The sequence below is a fragment of the Typopeltis vanoorti genome, chromosome 12, assembly GCF_054136105.1.
Source record: "Typopeltis vanoorti isolate ZY-2024b chromosome 12, IOZ_Tvanoo_1.0, whole genome shotgun sequence".
NCBI classification, from domain to species: domain Eukaryota; kingdom Metazoa; phylum Arthropoda; class Arachnida; order Uropygi; family Thelyphonidae; genus Typopeltis; species Typopeltis vanoorti.
In genome coordinates, this window is record NC_143560.1 from 125451362 (window position 1) to 125473321 (window position 21960).

General features: G+C 35.1%; 1 protein-coding gene across 6 annotated transcripts in view; it reads left to right on the forward strand.

Annotated features, from left to right (window-relative positions):
* LOC150101210 (nuclear factor 1 X-type-like) overlaps nt 1-21960 on the forward strand; it is a 675427-nt gene that overhangs the window by 463975 nt on the left and 189492 nt on the right. For 5 of the 6 annotated variants that reach the window (XM_090401618.1, XM_090401622.1, XM_090401620.1 and 2 more), the window contains one exon: nt 14492-14668. The exons of the other annotated variant lie outside the window; for it this stretch is intronic. In XM_090401618.1, the coding sequence (XP_090257744.1) occupies nt 14492-14668 (177 nt within the window). The remainder of the gene's footprint in view (nt 1-14491; nt 14669-21960) is intronic. 6 annotated transcript variants of the gene reach the window in all.

Here is a 21960-nt window from a genome sequence, read left to right on the forward strand (position 1 = left end):
ATACCTTGGGTCCATATTCACGAATGATAGAAAATGGGATGTAGAGCTAGATACTCGAATTGGCTTAGCAAGCTCAATATTGCAGGAGCTTGGCTGTTCAGTAGTATTGAAGCGGGAGTTAAGCCAGAAGGCAAAGCTGGCTGTCTTCAATACAGTCTATGTCCCCATCCTCACCTATGGTCACGAGAGTTGGGTAATGACCGAAAGAATGTGGACACGAATCCAAGCAGCTGAAATGAGGTTTCTTCGAGGGGTTGCGGGGCTTACAAGACTCGACAGAGTCAGAAGCTCTGCAATTCGGGAAACCTTCAATACTCAACCGCTGCTTCTCCGTGTTGAGAGATCACGGTTATGTTGGTACGGGCACCTGGTCAGAATGCCACAAGAGAGGCTCCCTCAGTAGGCCCTCTTTGCCAAACCAGAGGGTGGGAGGCCACGTGGAAGGCCAAGGACTCGCTGAATAGATTATATCCAAAACCTTGGGTGGACACGTTTGGGAATCCCACCAGAACACCTGAGCTTGGTGGCAGAGGATCGTGACCATTGGAAGTTCCTCTTGCAGCTGTTGCCCTCACAACCCAATAAGGAAAGGTGGGCCTTGAAGATGTATGTATGTATCTTTTTTTCCATTCTAACCATGGACATGTAACTTCTTCCATACTCCATGTTTCAGGATAATAACATACATTTAAAATGCTTTTGAGTTCTTCATCTTCCAAATCCTTATAATTTTGATTTTTAACTTTAAAATTTCTTTGCTACATTAATCTATCCTTTAAAGACATAAGAGAGTTTAGTAACGTTTCTCGTGGTAGTTTGTGAAATCTGATTTTTCTTTCAATTGCTATTCCTTCAAATTGTTTTGATTTTAACATGGTATCAATTTTAGATTCACAAGAATCTACAGAATTTTTAAAATCATTACTTGCATTAATTGTTCGCATGATTAAGGAGTTAGCCCTTATAATACTTATATTGTGACTTTATAGAGCTTCTGACAGATATAATAATTCCTGTAGGATATCAATCATTAATGTTAGATCTTTTAAAAATTCAAATTGAGAAGTTGGTTTAAAAACTTTTTTCAAAAAACAACTTTTTTCTCCTTCAACACTTAAGTTTTTATATTTTGAGCAAACACTACATCCTAATTTATCATTTTTAACTTCTAACCACTTATACACACTTCGTTTAGAAATGCGATGCTTGCTTCTCTTTCCAGAAATCGGGTAAATTATTTTCTTTTTCTCCTCCAACTTGTTGCATGTTCATTGAATCAGTGTACGTATTATCTTCAAATTTCATCTTCGACTTCATTTTCAACAGCAGTAGAATCAGCAGAATCACTTTTCATTATTTTTTTCCCAAAAAAAGTAATATAATAAATTTCACTGTGTTTTCATGTTTCATGGGTAAAAATACTTTTACAATTATAAAAATAAAATTAGCTGAATATACAGTTTTTAAATTTATTATTATTTTTAAATTTTAAATACAAACAACTATTATACATCAGTGTACTGACGAACACAGAACTAATGTCCAGTGGAACAACTCGCTGATGACAGTTTTACAAACATCTGATTGTCTAGTGATTTTACCATACGATTGCATATTTATTTTCAAACTTTCGTTATAGAGGAGTTGAAAATAATTCCAAATAATCTATACACTGCTGAATAGACTGATTTTTTTTAGGTTACCGAACGAGTTTGTGGCTTAATATATTTCAAAAAATTATGTTTTTTTTTTTTTAAATTAAAAGTAAGGAAGAAAAACAAGGGGCTCACAAATTTCAGAAAAATTTAACAAAGGGCTCACGCGAGCCCCTTATAGCTCACCACTGCTTATAATAGAATCCGAGCCAGTGGCCCTTGAATAAGATTAAGAATTTGAATAAGAATAAGATGTGGCCCTTGCCAGCCACGTCTTATTCTCTGTAAACTCTGATGAAAGCAGCCAACACCAAATAGACTGGAATCAAACTTCTAATATTGACAGATGTTATGATGAACTTGAAAGGCGTATCCTGGAGTCAAAAGAAATCACCCTCGATTTTACCCACATGAATAACAACCTTAGCTACAATTTACCAGATTCTCATAGCTCTGCTGTTCAGTGCTGGCGTTCTCATGAGAACACATGCACGCATATAAATATAGCTAGAACTGAAGCGTGGACTCCAATTTGAACTTAACTGTGGTTTTTTTTGACAGCTCTGTTGTTGTTAGTGTGTAATGTTTCTGTCAGTCTTTTTTGTAATATCTTTGTACTTTGACACCTGACAAAGTTGGTTTATCAACGAAACTAGTTGTGTCCATATTAAACTTTTATTCTTAATTATCTTGGTGGTTTAAGTAATTAAAATTATTGAACATATATATATATATTTTTTTTAAACCACTTTCCACAGGAGTAGTTAGTTTTCCTGTGACCTAGCACCTCAGTAGCACAGTTGAAAAGGTGATGGGATGTGTACTCCATGCTGATTCTCATCACTGATGCAGAGGAACGTTCTCTAAAATAAATGGAATTTTCAACTGAAGGCAAGTTAGCCTGTTTCATAAAGATATGATAGGATTTTTCACTATGCAACTGGACAAACCATTCTGAAAAACATACAGATTCATTCATCTGTTCAGCCATAGGCCTGCATGAAGCATGAGCAGAGTGCTGATTAAGAATAGACTGAGGAGTTAGGGATATGGACTGAGAAAATATCGAACAGCAATGGTCCTTGAAAACATTGGTGTCTTCAATAGAAAGTGCGTAGCAAGTCTAATCTGGAAGTAAGAGCTGCATGTTGAGATCAGAGGATGTAGTAAAACTAAAAATTTGTATTATTGCATTTTTTAAACATGAAACGGTGTATGGCATTCATATTAATAAAATTATGAAAGTAAATGTTGATAAAAGAGGGGAAAAGTTCTTTATTTAAAGTTTAAATATCCAGTCAGTATTTCAAGCTTATGTTCAGGAGTATAATAACATACACTACTGAAATAAATTTGGGACTACACTATATTTCAGAAGATTCTAAATTCCAAGCATTCTCCACCTTGCAGACATCAGTTTGTGATAATGAATTAATGTTTTGGACCATTCTTCCTTCAATATGATCACCATTTCATACCATTGCTAAGCATTGGTGTGGTCTGCACCTGATTTATCAGGAGTAATACACTACTGAAATAGTGTATTACTATTTGAAATAGTAATACACTATTTCAGTAGTGTATTGCTATTTCACTAGTGGATGTGTCCTAATGAAGGCCTTATACAATGGAACCATAATCTTCTACAAGTCAGTGACCTTTGCATCATTGCCAGAATTTGCTGTGCTGTTCTTACAATTTTATCAATCTGTTCTCTAAATTTTAGGTCTCTATCCACCATCACTCCCAAATCTATTGATTATTTAGACTTATGTGCCGATTTCAATTCATTGTAAGATTTAATGGGATGAATATAGCACATAAATAATTAAACACACTTTAATCAATCCTGTATTACTTAGACATCATCAAGGAAACAATATTAAAATTGCAAAAATATGCACAGAAACAGCATGAAACAATAATTGCAAAAACTTAGACTGAATATGGGGGGGGGTAGGGGGGTGCCCTCTACGGGTACTGTTGGCTAGCCTTAGCTGTTGGATGGAATGGGATGGGGGGAGGACAATAATTAATTTTTTTTTTAAATCTCACAATACATTATTTGATTTCTAGAGAATGATTCCCAGATTATCTGAGCCTTAGCCCACTCACAGTTGCTAATTCTTATAGGTTTTCAACAATTTCTGAATGGGATTTTCATTAATATTCTGAAGAGTGATTGAATATCTTCTCCAACTGGTTGGCTGCTACTACTGCCTTCCCCTGCTTCTCTCCCTCTCTCTTTCTATATATATCAACACCATTCATGCAAGGTCTCGAAACCTATAACATGACCACATATTATTATTATTAGTTACCTCCAGGGAGTCCAAAGACTCATCAAGGAAGACATCTGCTCTACAACTCTGCTTCCACCACTCGCAATCCACCAACTGACTACAACTACACCAACACCATCTACCACCGACCACCTGTTGGTAAGTGATTTTAAAAGAAACAAAGAATCTGTTAACATGCTTCTTGGAGAGTTGAAGGTTGTATGCATTGGGGAAAATGCCCAAAAGACATAGATATGTGCAAAGATCAAAGAGAATTAAAAATTGGTTTAGTGAGTCTGGAGATAAATGGTATATGGATGTTAACTAGCAGTTGCATGTATTTGTACATGATTAGAAATAAGTAGAGGAATAGTGGCAGCCAATTTCAATTCAGCATGCTTTGAAATTCCTATAGAAAAGAATAATGCAGACCCAGTGCATCTGTGGGAAAATGATGAGGGATTCAGGAAGAGAAGGGTCATCTATTAAGTGAACTGTTCTCTTCTGGATAAAATCCAGCATTCTGAGAAGTTTTGGGTGCTCTGCATCCCAGATGTGAGAAGAGTATTTTAAAGTTGGATGGATTGGAATTGATCAAGTGTTAGAAGGTGAGTAGAAAAGAAGTAATGTTGAGAATGAAAAAGAATGCCAACCTTTTTTGGAGGCTAAAGAGATATGGAGGCAGTTGTTTATCAGCATGGGCTAGATATGAAAGACAGCTGAAGAAGAGAAAACATATGTTGGTTGGTGAGCAGAATTTGTTATCAAAAGTAAGGGAGAGTGGAGTGATCTTTCTTCTGAGAAATCAGGCGGGATTTTGTTTTGTCCATAATAATCTTAACTCCTCTTGAGAATGGCTGGAGGATCAGTGTTTCAGGCATTGGCATAGGTCTTGAAACTTGAATCATTAGCAAAACTGAGAATAAGATTGGATGTTGTCTCTTTTGAAATGACCATATTAAATATCTAAATACATTGAAATTGGACAATCATCGTCAAAAAAAAATCCTGTTAGAAATGTGAACATTTCCTGTCAAAAAGTGTTATTTATATATGATGGAGGAAGGATTGCAAAATTTGAAGGAATAATTGTATCTATTTGTAGAGTTTGAAAAATTTTTGCCAGCTCACTAAAGTGTTACTAGTTTGGGTGATGTACTGTTATCGTATACCATAGGCACGTGTTTAATCCTGGATCTGGTCAGTTTATAAACTTTTATTAATGCTATGGCTAATTTTTCTCCTGTATAACTCCCAGTGTTGAAGCAAATATGTTAATTACACTGGTGTCCAAAACCTAAGGACGAACACCATTTCTGAATAATACAACTGCAAATTCAGACAGATCAGCTTGTGGCAATTTGTGTAACTGATGATTTCGAGTAGAAAGCAGATACCCATTCAAATTTTCAGATCTCATGTGATAGCACTCAACAGGGTAAAAGGTAAATCCAAGTTATAACTGCACTGAGCAAATTGTGTTTGAAGGGAGCTCTTTTCGTGAAGGAATGAAGTTGCAAACTTCGATGCCTTGTAATGTCTCAAAGACGTCACTAGATGATTTCATGTGGGGAAGAATTATTGGAGACAATAAATATTGTCATTCTCTGACAATATCAGTAATTCAGCAGCCTCAAAGAAGGCTGCTGAATTACTGATATTGTCAGAGAATTTGAAATCGCATATAGTGATGTATCCAAGCTCTGGTCAGTGTTTCAAACCAATGGAATTTATTCCATACATTTACTAAGAGGTTACACTAACTCTACCATGGAGCATGAAGACAGATTTTTGGTTATAACAGCAGAATTAATTGATGCACCACGGCAGGTCATTTTGCAAGTCAGCTCCATTCAAGCACAGGTAAACTGGCTAGATGTTTGCAACTAGTAGGCCTGTATGCTCAAAGGCCTGTAGTCTGTGCCCCTTTAATATCCATATCCCTTTAATATACATCCATAAAAACTGAACAAGAGACCAGTGGATTAATGTACTCTTTACAGATGACAGTTGTTGTAGTCTTTCTTTTGATTCTAGACGACACTTGATTTGGTGTGAAAGTGGTACTGTTTATCATCATGACTTGATATGACAGTGCTAGGGTCATGGAGTTTTTTTGGGGGGGTGGGGGGGGCATTATGCTTAATAGATGCACCAAGTTACAAGTGCTGGAAAAAGGGACTATGACTGGTGAAAGATATTGCAATGAAGTTCTTCAACTTCATGTTTGATTGTTCCATGGTGCTGTAGAAAAATAATTCATTATTATGGATGACAGTGCCACACCACATCATACACAAGCAGTGGAGATATTTCTGTTGACCAAGGATATTAATCGAATTGAGTGGCCAACACTCCCCCCTGATCTCTCAACCTCATGGAACATGTTTGGAATGCAATAGGGAGACACAACTGCTCAAAATTCTCCTCCAGAAAACAAAGCCTTATCCCTGCTCTGAAGGAGGAGTGAGCCAATTTGCCTCAAACTCCTGAATCACTTGGTGCTGAGCATGGTATGATATGAGAGCTGCATTGCAGTTCAGGATGGACATATTCCATACCGAAATGTCTCTCCAAATAGTTTTTTTAAGGCACTGTATACATTAATTCTTTAACTATATCCTTAGGAAATTTGTAAAAATGTATTGCAATTTAATTTGTACAAAATTTATAACATTTTTTTTGTAATATAATTGATTAGTATCGTGGCAATAAATTTATGTCCGCATTTGGCTGTATTCATGAACATTTTTCGTATATAGGTAAAAATGTTCATCCTTAGCTTTTGGACATAGTATATTTATATATTAGTGTGTTTATTAGTCTGAAAGAAAAATTCATGCATTTTTTGAGTGATACAAGACTATTCGTTATTATTATTTTATTAATGATATTATTTTTCTCTGTGTCTTCACTTCAAACGCATATTGATCGCTTTACGGTCAGTTTCTTTTCTGCCATTATAAATGAACATAGAAAACATTAAGTCATAAAAACTATCAATAAGATTTAAAAAAAAAAACTGTATTACTGCATTTGTGATTGGCTACAAAACATCATAGGATGAATGAAGCTATTGATGTGATATGTGATGCCAGCCTGGTTGGCCGAGTGGTTAATGTATGCACTCTCCAGCCAAAAGGTTGCAGGTTTGAATCCTGCCGTGGGCATGGATGTTTGTGATTATTTGTAAAAATACTAGTGATGGTAGTGGGTAGTAGATGGTGTTGGTGTAGATTATGTATTTCGCTGTAGTTGGTGGATTGTGTGGTGGAAAAGGAGAGTTGTAGAGTAGGTGCCCTCCCTTGATGTGTCCTTGGACTCCTTGGAGGTGTTGCATAATAATAATGACAAGCAGCACTCTAAAAAAAAAAAACATAAGTTGGAATTGATATTTTAAAAAATATTTTGGGCAAATAAATACATCTTTCTCAGCTTTCCAAGTTTTAATATCCATAATTCACGGTCAGATTCTGCATATTTCCATCACTGGGTAAGAAATAAGATAATTACTTAATGCTGTCCACTGTGTATTTTAGGTTGCCATATCTAATATTTCTCAGCCATAGCCAAGTTAGCCAGTCTTGGGCGTGGACAGCAGGGTTTTTTCCCCAGTTTATTCTGGGGTTTTTCATCCCACAAAGCAGGCAAACTGGCCTTGAGAACTCAACACTACAGGCCATGGGATACACCGGGGCATAAGGCTGACCACCTTATCCTGTAATCGGAGTGAGGTCCGATGATCAATGGACCCTCGACACCACAAGGTAAAAGAGGGTATAAGGAAGATGAGATGAGATATCATTATTAATTGGTTACCTGGAGGTACAACTGAGTGCTCTCAAAAGATCAAATATCCTCAAAATGGTTGGCATTACAACAAAATCACTGATCGACAAAACAGGCATTTGTAATGACCAGCATTCTCCAATAGATATGATAAGTGAGGTAAACATACAAAAAATTATTTATTACATAAAACATGAAACAGAATCGGCATTAGCAGAATCATAGTCAATTAGCATCAATACACTGGCTAGATGAGCTGTACAGAAAAGATGTTGACAGTGCATGGAAATTCATAAAGGCAATATTTGACACACGCAATGTATAACTGCATACCAAGAGTTAAGTGAGTAAATAGAGTAGGAGTGAAATCAAGTAAGCTGTGTTGAAAAAAAAAATTCTATGGAGAAGGTACAAGATGGTTGGTGGGGATCGGATCCATGAGGAGTAGAAAGTGCAGGCTATTAAGATGACAAGCATGGTAAAGAAAGAGAAGGTGCAGTATGAGAGGAGATTGGCTGCTCGTGCCAAGGAAAAATTCAAAGGAATTTTTCTACTATATGGCAAGCAAGGGAAAGTATAATTATGGTAGGTTGACACTGGTGGATAGTCATAGCAGCAGAGTGACCATTGCAAAGGATATAATGGAATTATTGAACAACCACTTTATCAGTGTATACCATACTGGTGTAAATGATACAGTGCAATATAGAAGGGAGACAAGTATTATGGGAATTGGAAGTAAAAAAAATCAGAGGTGTATCAGGTGTTGATTGGGTTAGATGTTAATAAGGCTGTGGGAATGGATGATATATCACCACATATTCTTAAGGAATGTGCACAGCAGTTAGCTATCCTTTGACCTGTGTATACATGCCACTGTATTAAGCACTGGTCAGAGCACACTTTGACTTGTGTTTGGATTTGGTCACCTGGTTTTCAATGTGATGTGGTAAAATTGGAGAGGGTCCAGAGATGAGTGACTAAGACAATATCAAAACTTTGGAATGTTGGCTATGGTGAGAGGGCATGAAGAAATGTGGACTGCAGAGTTTGGTGGATAGGAGGAAAAGAGGTGATATGATAGAGACATTGAAGTTAGTGAGAGGATTTTATTGGATTAATACACATGGGATTATAAAAAGAGTAGTGGACAAGAGGGGAAAAACCAGAGGCTATTCCTGGAAGTTATGTAAGAGTGTGGTGAAGCAGGGTGTGAGGAAAAGATTTTTTATATGGAGAATTGTCAGTGAGTGGAATGCATTACCAGAATATGTTATTAATGCAAGGCGTGCTAAGGATTTTAAAGTTTGGTATAAGAAATATGTCGTCAGTGGAATGAACCTCCCACTTCATTGTGGGTATAATATAATAACTGACTGACTATTAAAACTGACTTGAATTTTTTTTTTTCTACTTGTCAAATAAAAATTCCCATTTATCATGGATGAGAAGTCAAATGCATTTTTCATGGGCTGTCTATACACACGCGCACACACACACACACACACACACACACGCGCATGCACACACACGTGTGTGTGTGTGTGTGTGTGTGTGTGTGTGTGTAAATACTTTAATCCTAAAGTAGCTCATGTATAAAATGCATCTTTATCATTCATTTCATAGGTGCATAATATACAACTCTGAATTAGAAGTAATACATGAGATATTTATTAACACATGAACATACTTCAAAAAAATTGCAGCTCGTAATACATAATTTTAAGTTAATTTTTAGATGATCTTGACATGCTATTTGTAATTTTCTCATTACCAGAGAGTTACAAAGATAAATCAAAATGTTATCAAGTTTATGCATGTAATTTATGGAGATATGTATTGTAATACATTAATTTCCACCATTTCACTAAACCTAACCAACAGAAACTTATTTAAATAGTTAAACAACACATTTGCAAACCTGATAAATATAATTCTTTAAAAAAAATCAAATTAAAGAGTTGTTTTATTTATTTATTTTTAGCAGTCATTGAGCTGTGTTTGTTATATTTGCTCTTTTATGTACTACTTTTCATTATAACTAGTAAGATTACTTTTCATTTCAATAGCAAACTTGCATTCATTATTAATGTAATAAACACACATTTGTAGATAACTTGGTCACCCTGGCATCCCCATGGGCACAAAGAAAAATATGGAATTGGGCACACTAACACAGACTGAGTGTAAATGGTAGGATCCTGCATTCTTCACTGGTATTATCTATGGATGCAATGAAAATGGGCTCCCAGATCTTGGGCAGCTGAGGAAGAAAAGAGACTAGTTTGATGAATAATGGGCTCAAGCAATAATAAAAATTAATAAAGCATATAAAGAGCTTATTGCAAGACCAATTATATAACTAAGATTAAAGAAGGTCAATATAAGGAACTGAGACAAGAAGCAGATAAAATCTGTTGAAGGAAGAAAAGAGAAACACTTAATGAAATGATACTTACAATAGAACAAGAAATAAGAGCAATCTTAAATAGGCTTATAATACAATTAAGCAGATTAACCACCTTACCAGCCATTAAAGATCAAATACGCACCCTCAAAAGCTTTGTATCCACCATAAATTTCAGTGTAATATCAATGGTATTACAATTTTAATATGCACTTCACATCCATGGAAATGTGGACATATATATACGTCCTGGCCGGTAGCGTGGTTAAAGGAGGATTTAAGCCTAGGCCTAGATATATGTGCAGAGATGGACAAGGAAATATGTTAAAAGTAAGAAATGGATAGAGAGAATATTTCCATGAATTTGCAGAATAAGATCATTACCTCCTCAACTCAAAATTATATACCAACTACTATTGATGATATAATACATTCACTCAGGAACAACAAATCCCCAGGAATACACAAAATCCTGCAGAGTGACTGAAAGCAGGAGGAAAAAAATGAAGATAAAATATATGAATTTATTTTTTTTAAACTATAGAAGAAGGAGGAAATGCTAAAAGAATGGAGAAAGAGTCTGATCTGCATGATATATAAAAATGACAAAACATTTTGTGGAAATTATGTAGGTATTTCTTTGTTATGCACAATATACAAAATATTTACCTATATTTTGAAGAGCACATTTAAACCCATTTATGAAGAAGATAAGTGTCTACCAAGGAGGTTTCAGTAAAGGTCATCAATTGATTAATATCCACCTGAAAGAACAGTATCCATTAACTGCACTACAGTTGTTTTGGAGTAGCAGACTATGCCATGGATACGGATCACTGGATTCAGCTGGGGAAAAAACCTTCCTCTTATACAAGGACAGATATAAATCTGAGAGACTTTTCCTCAGCATTACAACGTATGTCAAATCTTAACACATTTGGCTGCTTCCCTTTGAGTCCCTCACATCTTCAACATCATAAGGCTTTCAGTAAGTTTTATCATCACACTCATAAAGGATGGCAGTTAGGACTGTAGGATTCCACTGTTACCACTCAGTCTGTGTTTGTTTTCTTGCCAGTGTTTTTCTTTGTGCCCACTGAAGACGCCTTGGTGACCAAGGTGAAATTAGCTAAATAAATTTAGCTAGTATTATTATCTATGGATGTGTTTATTTCACTAAATATAAACATGAGTAGTAAACATTCATATTCATATCACATTAGTATCAAACTTGACCAGACATTTATAATATAATTATGAATAGCATGGTGCACATATAATCTGCAGAAGCTAATTCAGAAACATTGACTAAAACAGCATAAAAAAAAATATTTTGAAAAAACTGAATCAGTATGTAGTTTTTGAACACTTTTCAAATTGTCCTAACCAGACAAAAGTTTTGCAATAATTTTTTACAGTATTTGTTTTCAGTTTCAATTTTGTGATATTCGTGAACACATTCCTTCCAAACCCTCAGTTTTTATTATTATTATTATTACTAAAATCCAGTCTTGCAAGAAAAGGCCTGAAAACAATGAGAATTATGTTGGAATCTGATAGGTAATAGAAATGTGATCATTATTCACTGATAGTTTGCAAAAGCACCCTGAAAGTAAGACTGGTATTGTAATTGGTAATAACTAGTAATGAAATTATTTCATCGAATCTATTATTCAGTCCTCCTTATAGCTGCTCTCATTAATCACTGGTAAGATGTGCAAGCTCTCCACAATTCTCATGAAGCTGCTTACCCAAAGATATCAAAGTTTGTCCACATACCTATAAAGTTATTTCACTGACTTCTAAAATTCAATTCTACATACAGTTGTGGTCAACTGATCACAACTAGTCTATCCAACAAACTTACCATATCTTTCATATACAACTTTCATATACATAAAGATCTAAGTTCCTACCTCCACCTTGATCCATATTAAAAGTTGTCACGCAGGTGAAGTTGTACAATCTATATAGTATGCTAGTATCATAGACAGATTCATATTTGAACAGAACAAAGGAACTTATTAACATTGGATTTGGCTGTCCACAGATTATATATACTCTTTAGGGAATATATAAAAGAGGAAGTTGTTCTAAAGATAGCAGTAAAGAAAATGAATGAAAGGAGGGTTGTGATTTGACAGAATGAAGTGTGAGGCATTACTGATGCCAATTCTGATTAGGTAAACATAGAAATATCTGCACAACATGCAAGTAGCACCAGCCGAAAGAGTATGAATTAGTGAAAGATGTCATTTATCATCAGCCTAATTCCTATTGGGGGGGGGGGGGGTATGAGAACAGTATTCATGGAATGAACTAATTTGTGATTTGTATAGTAACTTCTTGTGCAAAACAGAAAAGCTGATTTCTTGGATGCTGATAGAGTAATATTTGTAATATGTTTATCCCAAAAAAGATTGGAGATTTATTTCAGGAAAAGAAATACATCTGGTCCAGTAATGAGTATTGTCAAAAGGAAAAAAGAATTACTCCTTTTTTTGTGAAAAACAAGATGGAATCGAGATTTTTGCATGCACTAAATTAAAGAAGGTTGTTAGAACCTCTGCTGAAGAATGGTTTGCAGAATCATATTTTGGATTACAGAAACAGAAATTGTGGTATAGTGTAAGATTTGTCCCTTGAAAAAGCAAAGTACAATGGTACTGTGATCAGCAAAACTGTGAACTGAATTTATAGTTAATCGGAAATGGTCATCAATATATAGAAGGAAGAGAATTTGCAAATTTTGAGAATAAAAATCTAACCTCCATCAAATCTATCACCAAATTAAGATAGCCAGCAATCTATTTCCAGAAGGACCATTCAGCAGGATCATTTTCTTAATAGTCATTTGTGCCAGATCTAATCAAATGCCTTACATATCATGAGCACTGCTTGAGTTTCTCCTAACTTTTTCGATGGAATTTGTCCAAAAGTTCGTGAAAATCAGGAATATCCCCTATGAATTGACAGGGGTAATACCCATTCTGGCAATCATTTATTAACTGAAAAGTGTCCAGGTAGCATAGAAGTTAATTGCGTGTGAATTTCTCCATTACTTTCTGAAGAATATTAAAGTATAAACAAGTGGATGATAATTTGATGGTAAACATTTATCACCTTTAGGAACAAGTTGAATAGGGGCTAATTTCAAATTGCAGAATAAATACCACAATTGTGTGGAGGTTGGAACTGAGACTACATACATTTGTGAAGTAGATCTGGAAAATGTGGGGATGCTTGCTTTTTTCCTGTATGTGGATCTTTTCTCTTTGCTCAACTTTTCAGGATTTTTTTTTATTTATCATAAACTGAAACTGGAAGAACATGTAACATACTATAAGGAATTCTTTCTTTACACATGAGCCATTTGATACTTTATCTTTGCATTCCCCACCACTGTATGGGCTACCCAGAAAAATGATGGGCACAATTATTTACTAGGTGACCTAGAAGCTTTCATTAGGTTCATTTACATATTCTGTCTAGCAGCCAGTCTGGGGAACAACAGTTTAAAAGCATACCCTTTGAAGGAGTCTGAAAACATTATTCCAATTGCATGTTGGAAGAAATGTAAACTAGGACTTTGCATAAGCATCTATACTTGGTTTTAGCAGCATCATGATTTAGCTGCTACCTATAGCATATTTTCAATCAAACTTGCTTGGCTCACAAAGTCTCTCTCTCTCTCTCTCTCTGTCCCCTCCCCTCTTGCAAGCTACACATATCTTTATTCCCTATCAAACATCTTATCAGATCTCTTTGAATGCTCTACCTGGATGTGCTGATTATTACCAGTAATTTATTGCACCAGTGTCCTCAGAATATCACTTATTGAGCTGAGATACAGTAGCTAAATAAAGTTGTCTCATAAATTTTTATAACATAAAGCAACAAAATACTAAAATTTCTACAATATTACAAAAATGATATTGCTCAATTTACACAGCAAGCTGTTTATAATTTAAATCTACATGCTTTTTAAATAGGGAAATGAAATTTTCACTTGCATGCAACAAAAGCAACTAATATATTTGCACAGAATTTCATGATTATAATTAAAACAATGCATAGCAGTCATTACAATACCATAGGGAAAGGAGATGCACCTAATATTAATTACAAAATTCAAAAATTTGTTTCTGTAATTTTTAGTTGACTAGGTACAAAAAAAAAAGTACTGTAAATTTCAACCACCTTGCACAAAATACTAATATTAGCTAGCTCACAGCTAGTGGGTGTTATGGTAATTGGTTGGATATATGCTTTTTGTTTATGCAAGTTTAAAAGAAATTATTTAAAGAGTTTAATCTTTTAAGAGGCCATGTCTGTTTCATATTCTGTTATTCCTTTAGGTGCTGGAAATCCACCTTCCATACACTCTCCCCATATACCACATCCAGTCAAGATTAAATCTGAGGCCCCTAGTAGCTTTGTTCCAGTTACTGTTGGTCCTCTTACATCTCACACTCCACCTAAAGATGTTGGATTAACATCATCCGATTTAGCACGTTCTGCTAAAGCAAGAGATGGTAAAAATCTCTTATCTTTTAAGATTTAATATTTTTATGTACTGGTATTGTTAAAAGTGTTGCTAAAATCAGTTTAAAGAATGAATCTTTATTATTATTATCATCATCACCACCATCACTCTTGGAGTCAGAGAACTTAATTTTAAATTCACTGTCTCTCTCTTGAACTTACTATATCCTCTTGCCAGTGCTTTTCATACTTGCCATGTTCCAAGTATCTAATTCTCATCTGCTTACTCATTGGTCAATTATGCAACTTTGTAAGATGGCCTTGTGTTTCTATTTCACCAATTTTCTTTCATTCATAAAACAGGAAGGTGAAAAAAAGGGGGGAGGGGGGGAGCCTAATGTGTATTATGCTGTAAAAATTTCATTAAAAGTTTTTAAAATTACTTATCTCTGATCTGTCCAAATTTACAATTATCACAAAACTTACAAGACTAAATTGATCAAACCATAAATTTGTTTTATGGGATTAAACAGTAACTTCTTTCTCTTTGTTTGTTAGTGATATTGTCAATTGTCACTTGTATTGTCAATTATTTGTGTGATTCTTTCAGTATAGACATATATCATTCTTGGAATGGAGGTGGTGTTTCCCATATCTTGTCCAAAATATGCCTCCGTAGTGCAATTGGAAGAACGACGGTACGTTGCACCCTTCAATTGGAAAAGGCCTAAACTCGAGTCTCGTCATGACGGGAGGAATATTTATATGGACTTTTTCAATTGAAGGTGAGTTAGCCGATCTCATACAGAGGTAGCAGGGTTTTTCATCCTGCATACAGACAAATCGGCCTTTCAGAACACATGCAATTTACAGACAAAAAATACTAGCTGTGGTGGTAGGCAGTAGATGGTGCTGATGTAGATGATCGGTAGTGGTGGAGATGGAGAGTTGTACAATAGGTGTCCTCCTGCAATGAGTCTTCGGACTCCTTGGTGGTGTCATGAATAATAATAATAATAATAATATCAGTACATCAACGTGATGGATATTATTACTGATTCATCTCTTTTGGAAGATTTGATTATTGTACTGAGTATTTATTACTATTTGATAACATATTGAAAGATAATAGCACAAGTTCATTAAGAGAAAGCTGGAATCCACTTTTTTCAGAAAATCACTCTTGTGGACCATACCTCAGGGGAAATCCTACATATAGCATTGTCCCATCCTTGGGACAGATTAACTTGATTGGTGCCCTAAATTCTCCCTTATTTCTGTTCCTGGCATTAATGCACACACACAGACCTCATACCCTTAGTTGTTTCGCTAAAATTCCATTTAATCTGATCCAATCTTGACATTCATAAAGATAACAGCCAGTTTTGAGACCTATAAATAACCTAACTTGCATCATCTGTCCCTTTTCACCACTAAAATTCTTATCTTATCAAAAAGAACAAAATCTGCTCTGTTGAGGCTATCCACACCCACTCGTTTGACAGTTTTTACACTTACATATACCCCTGTTTCACATCTATATTTTACCTCTCTCTCTCTCGTGTTCTTTTCTCTTTCATTCTCACTTTCTTTTCTGTCTTCCATGACCATTCTCATATTTCTTACTACTCTTCCCTTTGGTATTCAGACCTTCACCTGTCTTTCAACATTCCTGCAAGTTTCTTATACCAAACCTACTTTGAGTGTAGTCATCTGTAAGTTCCTTCTCTTCATGTAATGATGATGAATGGTATGATGGTTGAGCTATCATGATGTTTATCATCTTTGCTATTCTCAAGTTTCTTGTTATACCTGCATACCTCAGCATCTGACTGAGTACTTTTACAATGATACCTCTTATTTGTCACTTGTCACAGCAGTTTTAGTGGTTGGGTTTAATTTCTGATCTTTAATAAAGTTTTTTTTTCTTTCTATTACCACTGCTAATTCTGCAATACATGCATTCTTGATGCTTGTACACTCAATTACTGCCCTCATTTACCCAAACTTTTGGGTATATACGTGCACGCACGCACACACACTCTCTCTCTCTCTCTCTCTCTCTCTATTTGGATAATAGAAATCACATTACAATATATAATTGTGTGCATATGTGTGTTATTCATCTATTTGTTCTTATGACAATCCCAGCTATGAAAGATTGTAAACACCTAGCACAATAATGTGGATGGATTTAGAGTTAGATAATACTATTTGTCTGTGTGTCTAACAACTTCATATTGCTACCTGTATCCTCATTTTGTTCCTCATTAACTTACACTCATTTCTTTGTTTTTATTATTATTATTATTAATAGGAAACCATAATGAGCACTTAATTGTAGACTCTCATTGTGTACTTCCCTCTGGTTGGCAGTACATTCCAGAAATGACTTAATATATGCATTTTATGTTTTCACTTTCATGTTCCCATTTGTACACGCTTGTTCAACAGATCATGTACAGTCTCATATGAATTTGAACAAACCCAACTGCAAATAAATTTTCATGAAATAAATCTTGAAAAATTTGTGAGTTGCTTTACATTGTTGAAGAAATTGAACCTCCATCATATATTGTATTTCTCCATACGCATTTACTAGATTTTAATAACAAAAATGAAAACTTCACATTTGTGAAAAATTATCTCTTTACTAACTGATCTCTATGAAGTAAAAATGTGTATATACACATAAAAATTGTTTGCTTATGATGCAAAGTTGAGGGAGAGTTTTAAGGATTGATATTGTGTCTCCTTCATGAAGATATGAATAGACTTTTTGATTAGATGAGGTTTGGAAAATGATATATGATTGAATAGCGTAAAGACTACACAGTATAACTTAAAAACTTAAGATCTTTTGCTGATATGGTTGGAAGAGTTTCACATACCCGCTCTTCAGCCAACAGACTGCAAATTTGAGTACTGCTGTAGACATGGACTTTTGTGATGGTCTTTAGGTAGAAAAATTTCATCATCAAGTGCGAGGCTGCTACCTCAATTATAGGAGGTTTACAATGGCTTGAAAAAGTTCCATGTTTGGTCTTCAGACTATGGAAACCAAACATGGATCTCTGGAGTGTTCTGGTCTATGTAAAAATGAAATATATATAAAAGCAAAGATAAAAATATAATCCAGCAAATGTGTCAAATAAGCAGTAACAAGTATTAAAATGGTTATGTATCTTAGATAGCCAGATACTATTGCAATTTGCAGAGACTCATACAAGGAGTTCACTTTTTTGTACAATTTGTGGAAGATATATAGAAGAACCCTCAAAAATTGTTGTGGACTCTGCCAGTTAAAATAGTTCCAAGAATGACTTAGATAAATGTTATAAGAGGATGGTGAATTAAATAATATTCATTGACTTATGAATAATTACTGTGTAATTAAAAATTTTAACTGAATAAATAAAATGATAAATAAAAAAATCAACTCCAAAAATTATTAAAAAAAAAATTTAAAAAAAAACAGCCCAAGAATATACATACACAATGAAAAAATCATTTTCACATTGAATAAGCTAACCATTTTGTCAGTGGTTAGCTTATTCACTCTCCAACCACCAAAAGTTACAGGTTTTGAATACTGCCATAGGCATGGATGTATGCGATTGTTTTTAAGTGGTAGATGAATTTTGTTGCCCAGTATGAGACCACTGTCCTACTTATTTGGAGACCTGAAGTGACTTGAAAAAGTTTCATGTTTGGTCTTGGAAACAGGGTTTATGGAGAAGGTAAAAAAATGACTAAAAAAGTACAAAAAGTTATAAAAATAGAAAAAAATCTTGAGTCCACTCACTTAAACTATAGGTTTACACCCTTTTGCAATTGGGAGTCACATAAAAAAAATATACCTCCTATATTTGACTGAACCTTAAATTGCAGCTAAATAACCACAGTCCGCCTTAATTGTCAGTTAAGAGAGAAAATTTTCACTTCTTACTATCATAATATATGTATACATAGAGAGAGAAAGAAAAAATGGTTCAAACTACCCTATGAAAGTATTTCTCAAATAGTTGTCTATTGTAACCAATTTAATTGCAATCAATTAATTTTATTTTCTTTCACAATTATGTTGCAATTAAAAACAGCAAAAAAAAATGGTTTAAAAAAATTAGCAAATAATTTCAAAGTCCTTGGACTAATTATCCTTTTTTCATATTGAATATTATGTTCAGTTAGCACATTTTTAAATAACACAAGGTTTTCTCTAGAAACATTAAACAAATGAATGACTGTACTTGCTTTTGATAATACAGTAAGTAATATTTGCTGTAAGTAATGATCTAATGCAAATCATCCATCTATTAATCAGAATACTAGCTCTCTCCCATTAAATAACTGACTATACATAATCTTTTGCAAGTTTCTTCTTCTGCTACTAACCAGAATACCAGATAACCTCTCTACTCTCCTATCTAGTTCTTCATCTGGGTATGCTGTAATGGTTACCTCTCTTCTTAGTAACTGACCATAATCAAGTTTCCTCTCCCACAGAACAACCTTGCCCACTCCTAACTCATGTCATTTGGCACTACCAACATGCCACCTAGGATGATCTACAGAATTTTTACCCCTCCTTTCTATAATCACAATACTCTTTCCACTCGCTTGTTGTGACCAAGTTACAAAAATTATTCTCACTGGCGTGAAGGCCATCTTTCCCCACTCGATACAAAATTCCTGTCTACTTTCCAAGTGTTGGTTTGACAATATGTGTATACCAAGGTAGTTCAAGAGAAAAAAAATTTGAGCATACTACAAGTACACTGCTTGGAAAGAAGTCAATGGACACCATAGCATGAGGAACAGACAGCCATGACACCTATCTTAATAAGATGTAGGACCTCCTTTCACTGTGTTGACTGCAGTAATCCTACAGGGCATATTTCTACAAGCATACAATAGCGATCGACAGGAATTTTGGACCATCCATTGTGAAACGAATGTCCCTTGACCTCACCGAACGCTCATTCCACAGATGTGTTCAATGGAGTTTAGATCAGGACTCTGTGGAACCAGTCAAGTGTGGTGAAGTTCATGTCCTTGAACCATGCAGTTACAGTAGCAGCCTTATGACATGCTACATTGTCTTGCTGAAAGAGACATGGCCAGTTCCATAGAAACACCACAAAGTAAAAAATATTACATTGTCCAGAATGTTCAGATACATCTCAGAGTTCAATGTTCTTGGCACTACAAACAAAAGTTTGAGACCAAACCAGGACTATACCATCATACTGCCATCTCCAAATTTCATAGTTAGGGGTTACACACTCTGGTAAGAGACATTCACCAGGCATCTGCCACACCCAGGGCATATTTTCCACAAGCTGTCTGCTCAGTAGAGGGTATAGCATGATACGTCGCTCCATGACACAGCTTTCCAAGCTTCCATGTCCTACTGTACACACTCTTTGCACCACTGTAGACAATGCTGCAAATTGATTTGGAAAATCTGGGGCTTGCATATTCCCATTCTATCGTGAAACCCATGTTGTGAACCTTGGTTCTGAATGACTTTGTGCAGATTTGTGTTCCAACCAATGTTTGGAACTCTGCATTCAATATCATCATCACGAATCATGGACTCACTGCCCGTTGATGTCTGATGCCTGTTTCACTATCTTCTTCCACCCTTCTTTGTCCAGTGCACAGTGTCGCAGTTTTTGTACACCCATTCCACACCAGTCTTTTATATCGTCTATCCATTCTCTGTATGGTCTACCTCTTCTGTTTAAACCATCCAAAATACCAAACATAAATGTCTTTATCTTCCGGTCCTCACTCATTCTACAGATGTGTCCAAATAATTGCAGCTTCCGTTTTATAATCTTCTGCATTAGATTCTGTTTTGGTTGTATCTTCTGATAGAGCCCTTCATTGGTGATTTTCTGTACCCATCCTATTCTTAGAATCTTCCTGTAACAAGTTCTTTCAAATGACAAAATTCTTTTTCTTGATTCCTTATTTATTACCCACGTTTCAGATCCGTACAGTACACTGCTGAAGATGCATGTTTCCAATACTCTTAGTTTTGTTTGCAGACTGATCACTTTACTTTTCCAGATGTTATCCATGGCCTTCAGATTTGTTCTTCCCTTTGCAATCCTGATCTTTATTTCTTTTTTACAGTCCAAGTCATATGTCAGTTTACTTCCCAAATATGTGAATTGTTCTACTTTTTCTATATCAGTTCCATCCACTTGTATCTTTTGTTTCATGTTCTTCTCACCAAATACCATTGTCTTTGTTTTTTCAAAGTTCATAACAAGTCCAAATCTCTTCCCTTCCTCATTTAACAGTTTCAGTGTTTTTTGTAGTTCTCTTTCGTCTTCTTCAATAATAACAATGTCATCTGCAAATCTCAGATTGTTAATTCTCATTCCGTGTATACAGATATTCCTTTGGCATCTTCTTTCATTTTATCCATTGCTCTTTCTAAATGTGCGATGAAAATGCTTGGTGATATTGGGTCTCCCTGTCTAGTACCGCTGCTTGTTTTAAACCATTTCCCCAAATCATCACCTATTCTAACTGCTGCAACTGCATTCTGGTAAACATCTTTTAATATAACTATTAGTTTTTTTATCAATTCCATAGGATTCCAGAACTGCTAATGTCACTTTCTGGTCAATACTGTCAAATGCTTTCTGAAAGTCAACAAAGCAAGTATATATGTTTTTGTTTTTTCTCCTAGCTTTCTCTGCTATTAACCTCATTGTCAAAATCTGTTGAATTGTAGTTCTATCCTTCCTCAATCCTGCTTGCTCGTCTGCAAGGTATGCTTCCAATTGTGTTCTCAATCTTTCTGTCAATATGATCATCATCACTTTACCAAGGTGACTTATCAAGGCAATTGTTCTATAATTTTTATATTCTAGCTTATTTCCTTTCTTGTATAATGTTACTAATATTGATTTCACCCACTCCTCTGGCATTTTCCCTTCTTTCCATACCATATTGCATAGTTGGTGCATTTCTGTAACCATACTTTCACCACCATATTTAATCATTTCTCCAGTAATGTTATCGTTACCAGGACTCTTGTTGTGTTTTAGCCGTCCTATTGCTTTTTCTACCTCTCCTCTTAAAATGTCCATATCATGCTCATTACCTGGCAGTGATATCTGCTTCAATTCTTCAGTGAGTCTCCCAATGCTATCTGAATCTAGTTCAATCATTCAATATGCTGACCAACAAATGGCAGTTTTTACATATTATCCTTCATAGCACCCTATGGTCACGTTCTGTGAGTGTGGTGGGTTGTCTACTGTGGGTAGGCTTGCAGTTGACTCCCTGCACTTCTCTCTCTCTCAGTGTGGTATCAATG